This window comes from Myotis yumanensis, unplaced genomic scaffold (genome assembly GCF_028538775.1).
Source record: "Myotis yumanensis isolate MYYU_CA2020_CCGP unplaced genomic scaffold, mMyoYum1.0.hap1 SCAF_3, whole genome shotgun sequence".
NCBI classification, from domain to species: Eukaryota; Metazoa; Chordata; class Mammalia; order Chiroptera; family Vespertilionidae; genus Myotis; species Myotis yumanensis.
The window spans coordinates 214,995,613-215,003,769 of record NW_027223754.1 but is presented as its reverse complement, the minus strand read 5'-3'; the positions used below and the strand labels follow the sequence as shown (position 1 = coordinate 215,003,769).

The window sequence follows — 8,157 nt, the reverse complement described above, 5'->3', positions numbered from 1 at the left end:
GTCCTTCCCATTGGTGTGTCCTGGAGACAGCCCAGACCCAGACGCCGCGCGCGCGCGCGCGCGCGCACACACACATACACGCACATGCACACACACGCACAAACGCGCACACACGCACACACTCGCGCACACACGCACACACTCGCGCACACACATACACGCACACACGCGCACATACACGCACACGCACACACGCGCACACACACGGAAGGACGGGTTTGAAAGAATTCGCCATCTAGTGTTTCAAAACCAGCACGAGTGGTGTTAACGGAAACGCCCCAGAGGTTGGCTGGTTCACCGGGCGCCCCGGACACGCCCTGCGCTCAGGTCCCGGCCCCGCAGGTCCGGGAGGCCGGGACAGCCCCCGCCACCCAGGCGCGAACGCCGGGAGCCGCACCCACCCTCACGCCGCCCGCCAGGCCCGCGCCCCGGGCTCCAACGGCTTGGAAGCACAGCGGCCCCACGCGCACCCGCTCCGCCCCGCGCACGCCGCGCCCCTTCTCGGCCTCCCGGTCACGACCCCAGACTCCGACCCGCTCACAGTGCGAGCAGGCCCACCACCCGCCCAGCTGCCCGGACCCTGCGCCGGGCCCTGCGCCCTGGGCCCCGCCCCGCCCCGGGTCGGGATCAGCGCGGCGCGTCACCAGAGCGCGGGGCGGGCCGGGGCGGGGCCGGGGCGGAAGTGCCCGCGAAGGGCGTCACTACACACTGCCCCCTCCTCACTCTGTCCTGTTCTCCCCGCAGCGCCGGACCCGCGGGTCAGTGTCATGTGACTTCTGGCCCTGACCGCGAGCCTGGGCCGGACCCTTAGGAGAAGAGGCTCAGGTCTCTGCGAGAATCTGTAGGTGTCGTGGTCCAGGAAGGTCTCCAGGGAGTTAGATCCCAGGACAATGTTGGGGGGCGAGGCTTTGGGAAGGGGTTGTCTTTTGTCTGACTTGGGATTAATGGGGTCTGGGGCCTCAAGGCGGGGGGAGGGAGAACCGCGGGGGGGAGGGGCGGGACTGCCTGGTCTGGGGCCTCCCGCAGAGCTTGCTGGAGCCCGTTTGCCTTCGTTCCCAAGGGTCTCTGGTGACAAGCCTGTGTGTGCCGCAGGCCATGGTGGTGCTGTGGGCCCTCGCTCTGGCCTTGGCTGCAGGTCTGGCCTCTGCCTACCCACCGAACATCGTGCTGATCTTTGCTGATGACCTGGGCTACGGGGACCTGGGCTCCTACGGCCACCCCACATCCACCACCCCCAACCTGGACCAGCTGGCCACCGCGGGGCTGCGGTTCACGGACTTCTACGTGCCAGTGTCCCTGTGCACACCTTCCCGGTGAGCGAGGGGGCAGGGAGCCCTCACCCCGTGCCCACCCTGACCGCCCAGCTGCTCCCGGTTTCCTCTGGTCTGCAGTGAGGGTCATAGTTCCCTGCTGTCTCCCGGGTGCACCTCTGTCTTCGTTTCTCTCTGTCTCACCGGCTGTGACTGGCTCTGCAGGGCTGCCCTCCTGACCGGCCGACTCCCAGTTCGGTCGGGCCTGTACCCTGGCGTTCTGGAGCCTGGCTCCCGCGGGGGCCTGCCCCTGGAGGAGGTGACCCTGGCTGAGATCCTGGCTGCCCAAGGCTACCTCACAGGGATGGCTGGCAAGTGGCATCTTGGGGTGGGGCCTGAGGGGGCCTTTCTGCCCCCCCACCAGGGCTTCCACCGATTCCTGGGCATCCCATACTCCCATGACCAGGTAGGAACAGCCAGAACCCTCAGCTGCCCCCTATCCACTTCCTCCTACTCCCCTTCCCTTGACCTCCCAGCTCCTCCTCACAGCCTAGACCAGCGGTTCTCAACCTGTGGGTCGCGACCCCTTTGGGGGTCGAACGACCCTTTCACAGGGGTCGCCTAAGACCATCGGAAAACACATATATAATTACATATTGTTTTTGTGACTAATCACTATGCTTTAATTATGTTCAATTTGCAACAATGAAATTGGGGGTCACCACCACATGAGGAGCTGTATTAAAGGGTCGCAGCATTAGGAAGGTTGAGAACCACTGGCCTAGACCCTAAATGGAGCCCTTTCCCCAGGGCCCTTGCCAGAACCTGACCTGCTTCCCACCGGCCACCCCCTGCCATGGAATCTGTGACCAGGGCCTGGTCCCTGTGCCGCTGTTAGCCAACCTGTCTGTGGAGGCGCAGCCACCCTGGCTGCCTGGACTTGAGGCCCGCTACGTGGCTTTCGCACACGACCTCATGGTCGATGCCCATCGCCAGGGCCGCCCGTTCTTTCTGTACTACGCCTCCCACGTGAGTAACCCTGGCCCCATGTCCCGGGCTGCCCTGCCCCCTGCCCGATGCTAACTCCAGGCTCTGCCCCCAGCATACCCACTACCCCCAGTTCAGTGGGCAGAACTTCGCCGGGCACTCAGGCCGTGGGCCATTCGGAGACGCCCTGATGGAGCTGGACTCGGCCGTGGGAGCCCTGATGACAGCCGTGGGGGACCTGGGGCTGCTTAAAGACACACTGGTCATCTTCACCGCAGACAACGGGTAGGCCCCGGGGAGGGCCTATGCAACTGATTTCTCACAGGCGTGAGCCTGAGGTCGCCCCATCTTGACCACAGACACAGCGAGATAGGGGGGGTCTCAGAAAATGCTGGCCACATTATGGTGACTTCCAGGCCACAATCCATGAAGCTGGTCCTGGTAGGACAGGGAGGAGACAGGCACCTGGTGGCCATTTCTGGGCACATAACTTAAAGGCCTGGGGCTGGAGCCACTGGGGCGATTCAGAGACGCTGATGACCACCTGTGTGTCCCAGACCGGAGACGATGCGGATGTCCCGCGGCGGCTGCTCTGGCCCTCTGCGATGTGGAAAGGGAACCACCTTTGAGGGGGGCGTCCGAGAACCTGCCTTGGCCTTCTGGCCAGGCCACATCACTCCCGGTCAGTCTTCAGGTCCTCTCCTCATGCAACCCTGGCGCCACCTCCCCAACCTGATGGTGAATAGAGTGACCACACAGCCCTCTGTCCCCAGGCGTGACCCACGAGTTGGCCAGCTCCCTGGACCTACTGCCCACCCTGGCAGCCCTGGCTGGGGCCCCACTGCCCAACGTCACCTTGGATGGCTTTGACCTCAGCCCCCTGCTGCTGGGCAAAGGCAAGGTAGGGCCAGCAACCCCATGCCCCAGCCCCGGAGTGACTGTGAGCAGGTCACCTCTTTGAGTGGCATCCAAGTGCTGCTGCTGAGAGGGCATAGCCAGGACCTAACACAGGCTGATCGGTGTTGGGGCTCTGCCCCTGCCCCTGACTTCGCCCCCAGAGCCCCCGGCAGACTATGTTCTTCTACCCAACCTTCCCCGATGAGATCCATGGGGTCTTCGCTGTGCGGAGCGGGAAGTACAAGGCCCATTTCTTCACCCAGGGTAATGTCCTCCCCTGACCCCGCTGACCCCTCGGGCCCCAGAGCCTGCCCCCACCTCTGTGCACAGATGTGTCTCCCACCCTACCAGGCTCCGCCCACAGTGACACCACAGCAGACCCTGCCTGCCACGCCTCCAGCCCTCTGACTGCCCATGAGCCCCCATTGCTCTTTGACCTTTCTGAGGACCCTGGCGAGAACTACAACCTGGTGGGGAGTAGGGCCGAGGTCGCCCCCCAGGCCCTGGAGGCGATGAAACAGCTTCAGCTGCTCAAGGCCCAGTTTGATGCTAGCATGACCTTCAGCCCCAGCCAGATGGCCCGGGGCGAGGACCCTGCCCTGCAGATGTGCTGCCAGCCCAGCTGCAGCCCCTGGCCCACCTGCTGCCACTGCCCAGGGCCCCTGCGCTGAGGGCACCAGTCCAGGCCCGCCCCCCGTGGCTGAGGCTCAGGCATGGACATGTTTTTACCTGATACCCCAATAACACCAGGTAACACTTGCAGGCGTGATGATTCCTCTAGTCCTTGTCGTGGCCGGAGGTAGGTGCTATTCTGCTTGTGCACAAGTGAGGAGACAGGCCTAGAGAGATCCGGCGACGTGTCTGAGGTCATGGCCAGTGGGGCTGGGCTGGGGTCTGCTCCATGGCGTCCTGGCTCCTGTGATTGCAGACCCCTTCACGGGAGCTGCACTGAGCACCTGTGTGGCCAGGAACGGGGCGGGGAGGGTCGAGGGCACCGCAGACAGGAGACCCAGCAGGTGCCGAGTGCCCAGAGAGCCGGGTTCTCCTGGAGGCACAGGGACAGACCCCTTGGCTCTTACCAGAAACCTGCCTGAGGTGTGTGATGAGCAGCACATTCCAGGTGGGGACAGAGGGGCTGGGAGCCTGTCAGACTCAAGGAAGATGCATGAGCAGCTTCTGCGATACCGTGACCCTGGCCCACCTCTGCCCCCCAGAGCGCTACATTCCGGCCTACGCACACATGTCCTGTCCCCTGGCTTCCCCTCTCACCCAGTGTAAGCCATTCACCCAGCAAAGTGCTCTTAAAAATAGGTCAGGTTTGGTTCCATCCCTGCTCAGAACATCAGGCTCAGAACAAAACCCAGGCTCCTTAGAGTGGCCACCGCGCCCACTGAGGCCTGCCCTCACCCCTCAGCCTTCCTGTCCCCTCGTCTTAGGCTCTGCAGGGAGGACGCCCTGACTGCCTGCCTGCGTCCACAGAGTGGCACGAAGCCCTCGTGGGTCCCCACGTGTGTGCTGATAGCAGGGGCGCATGTGCTCCCAGGACACCGGCAGACCCCAGCACTCCCTCAGTGTTGGCTGAGTGAGAAGAGTGCCATCTGGGTGCTCGGGGCCCCAGCGGGCGGTCCCTCCTCCTGGCAGACCAGACAGCCATCCCCTCATTAGCAGGCCCCACCTTTTCCATGTGGGCAGAGGCTCTGAACCGCGGAGGTACAGCCGCTCCCTGTCCCAGGAGGGCAGTGGCCACTCGCAGTCCCGTGCCTGCTCCAGGGGGGCATGTTGAGAGTCCTGATCCGGAAGGTCAGGGGAAGTCTGCTGGGATCCCGGGTCCTCTGGGGGCTGTGCGCACCGTTCCACAGCGTCACTGGCCTGACATTGTATAGCTGCCAAGCCCATGTCTCTGGCCATCCACTGCCAGAGCTCACAGTTTAAGAAAATAAACCCTGCTGCTCACGCCACTGCTGGTGAGTTGTCTGTTACTCGCGGTCGGAGGCGGTCTTCCTGGAGTGACCTGTGGTCGGGGTGTGCGGGGGCACCTGTGCACGTGCAGGTGGGCTCCCGAGTGGGCCTGCGGTGTCAGACCTGTGTTCTCCAGGTGACTCCCACCACTCATGGTCTGGTTTGGGGGCTGCACTGACTGTGCCCCAACCCTTCTCTGTGTGGGGGCTCCCCCCACAGGGCGGTAGTTTCCTCAGGGACCCCTGCAGCCACTGACGTTGGCATCAGGAGGGCCACCTGCACTGTGGTCTGAGCGGAGGCACTGGTCCTTGGGGGCTGGGCATGCCCCCCGACGCCTGCAGCTTCTCTCCCAGTGGGGCCTACGTTTCAGGCTGAGGACAGAGGCCCTGAAGCAGGGCCGCACTCTGAGCACCAGGTCCCAAGGCTGAGCACACAGTTAGAGCCAACGGAATGCTCACACCTGCCCGACCTGCAGGCCCCTTCCCTAGGCCTGTGGGCTTCCCTTTGTTAGTTCCCACGTTTGTTCACCACCCGGGGCCATGGTTAGTGCTGGGGCACAGGTCACCGGAGGGGACCCATTGCCGCTCCATGGCACCACCACCCCACAGAGAAGGGGAGCATCGACCTGGGGTCAAAGACACGTGTGGATTTTCGGTGGCAGAAGCCTGCGGTGCTGTGGGTGGGGGGTGGAACGTGCCTGGGAAGGGGCCTGAGGGAACCTCGCGTGCTTCCAATGTTCCCCATCTTGACGGGGGGGTGCGGACATGTGTGTGAAGCAATCAAGCTACACACTTAAGGTGTGTGCACTTTATGATGTCGTGTATTTTATACTTGAATAGAAATAAACATTTAACGTGATGAATGCCACCGAGGAAGAGGACTTGTTCCTACAAGAGTAATCACTGCCCTAACCGGTTTGCCTGAGTGGATAGAGCGTCGGCCTGCGGACTGGAAGGTCCCAGGTTCAATTCAGGTCAAGGGCATGTACCTGGGTTGCGGGCACATCCCCAGTGGGGGGTGTGCAGGAGGCAGCTGATCGATGTTTCTCTCTCATCGATGTTTCTAACTCTCTATCCCGCTCCCTTCCTCTCTGTGGAAAATCAATAAAATATATTTTTTAAAAAAAAGAGTAATCACTGGTGGGGGAAGGTAACTGAACCAGGCAGGAGGCTCCCCTGTCTCCTGAGACTGTCCCCTGAGTTCAAGCCCACATCTGCACCCAGGGTGGGAGAGGACAGTGGTCCTCCCACCCTCCCATTGCACGTGGGCTTTGCTGGGATGCTCTTGGGAGCAGAAACGTGTGCTTGTTTCTCAGCTGCGTTAGTGCGATGGCCCTCCTCCTGCAGGCTCTCGTGTGCACACACGTGCACGCACAGTATGTCCACACGAGCACACACTTTTATACACTTATCGTAGCCCCAGATGCTGCCATAATGTCCACTAGCCCTGCCCTGTCTTCTTTGCTGTTGATTTTAAAGTCAGCCCCTTTGTCCTCTCCCCAGGCCAAGACCTCCTTGGGCCCCATGTCCTCTGGAAGGAGCTGAGTGGGAACAGACAGACAGACAAACATGTTGCCTCACCCTGGCCGGTTTGGCTGTGGATAGAGTGTCGGCCTTCGACTGAAGGGTCCCAGGTTCAATTCTGGTCAAGGGCACAGGCCCAGGTTGTGAGCTTGATCCCCAGTGGGGCCGTGCAGGAAGCAGCTGATCGATGCTTCTCTCTCATCATTGATGTTTCTCTCTCTCTCCCTCTCCCTTCCTCTCTGAAATCAATAAATATTTAAAAAACAACAACAGCCCTCGTCAGATAGGGTGTCAGTCTGCGGGCCGAAGGGTCCCAGTTCAGTTCCAGTCAAGGGCAGGCGCCTCAGTTGCAGGCTCCTCCCTGGCCAGGGCCCTGGTCGGGCTCGTGTGGGAGGCAACCAGTCGATGTGCTTCTCTCACATCCATGTTTCTCTTTCCCTCTCTTCCTCTGTCCCTAAAATCAATGGGAAAACACCCTCAGGCGAGGATTAAACAACAACAACAAAACACATGTTGCCTCTGTGGGTCCCCTCAGGCGTGGACCCAAGACATGCTCCCACCACCCTCCCTGCTGACTCCTGGCCTCGCCTCTCTCACAAGTGACCAGAAGGGGGAGCAAGAGGGGACGTTTCCATGGAATATTTCATTTCGCCTCTTCTCCGAATGTTTTTAATTACAAAATTAGTGTGTGCTCGTTAGAGGGCCCCAGATAATGCCTGCATCTCAGTCAGACGCAGGCAATGCAGCCTGTGTGCCCACACCACCTCCATGTCTATGCAAACCATACGTGTTCAACTTGGCTCTAATCTGCCTTTCCGTGGCCGGTGAGTCTTGCCACCATGCTACCCCACGGCCTGGTGTAGGAGCAGCAATAACGGAGGGGACCCCTCAGCCCCCTCCTTTGTGTGAAGATCCTCCAAAGGGCGGTCACAACTGTGGGGCCCAAGGCATGCTCCCCCCAGAAAGGAGAGACCCCAGGGGGAAAGGGTTGGGGGTGTTACCTGAGCAGACAGGCAGTCAGGGTCCTGCTGGAGAGAGCAGTCGGGGGGAGGGGGCGCAGGGTTCCATAGCAAGAGCAGTAACACTTTGTCATCACTTTGCAAACACTCAGCAACAAGGAAGGAGCAGCCAATTCGATGCTGAGGGTCCAGAGCCTGCCGTCCCCGGGAAGCACCAATTCCTTGTCAGGTCTCCCCAAAAAGGAACTTATTGGGAAGGTGCTGGGGACTCCCAGAGGGGGAAGAAGGCAAGCCCGGGCACCTCAGAGGTGGGGGCAGATGACTGGACACCCTTCCCTGGAGGTCACTTCTGGGCAGGAGGGGGCTGTAGGCCCAACAAGGAACTGGGTGCTCCCTGGCGATGGCAGGCTCCGGACACTTAGCCGCTCGTGCGGTTGTGACAATAGAACGGTAACTGGTACAGAGGAACATTGTACACTAACCAATCCCCGCAAAGGGCGGGGAGGGGATGAGACACCACCCTGGCAGCCAGGGGCCGGATGCTGAGTGTTGTGTAGAGGACGAGCGGGGGGGGGGGGGGGG

The 8,157-nt window shown here is 61.5% G+C and overlaps 1 protein-coding gene across 4 annotated transcripts; it reads left to right on the top strand.

Moving 5' to 3' along the window:
• Positions 1 to 721: 721 nt before the first annotated feature.
• ARSA (arylsulfatase A) lies at positions 722 to 5,085 on the top strand. 4 transcript variants are annotated; one of them, XM_070408054.1, is made up of 9 exons: positions 722 to 841; positions 1,093 to 1,313; positions 1,476 to 1,716; positions 2,061 to 2,279; positions 2,353 to 2,522; positions 2,795 to 2,919; positions 3,011 to 3,138; positions 3,296 to 3,398; positions 3,486 to 5,085. In XM_070408054.1, exons 2-9 carry the CDS (start codon positions 1,096 to 1,098, stop codon positions 3,803 to 3,805), a joined length of 1,524 nt encoding a protein of 507 aa, XP_070264155.1. In that variant the 5' UTR covers positions 722 to 841; positions 1,093 to 1,095; the 3' UTR covers positions 3,806 to 5,085. The 4 variants fall into 4 exon arrangements, with proteins under 4 accessions (XP_070264155.1, XP_070264157.1, XP_070264154.1 ...); XM_070408056.1 differs by having other exon boundaries at positions 1,061 to 1,313; positions 1,476 to 1,638; XM_070408053.1 differs by having other exon boundaries at positions 1,061 to 1,313.
• Positions 5,086 to 8,157: the final 3,072 nt, after the last annotated feature.

Coding starts and splice junctions, on each gene's coding strand:
- ARSA (XM_070408054.1), top strand. CDS start 1,096: ATGGTGGTGCTGTGGGCCCTCGCTCTGGCCTTGGCTGCAGGTCTGGCC. Junction 2,920..3,010: donor GCCAGGCCACATCACTCCCG/GTCAGTCTTCAG, acceptor CTCTGTCCCCAG/GCGTGACCCACGAGTTGGCC. Junction 3,139..3,295: donor TGCTGCTGGGCAAAGGCAAG/GTAGGGCCAGCA, acceptor CTTCGCCCCCAG/AGCCCCCGGCAGACTATGTT.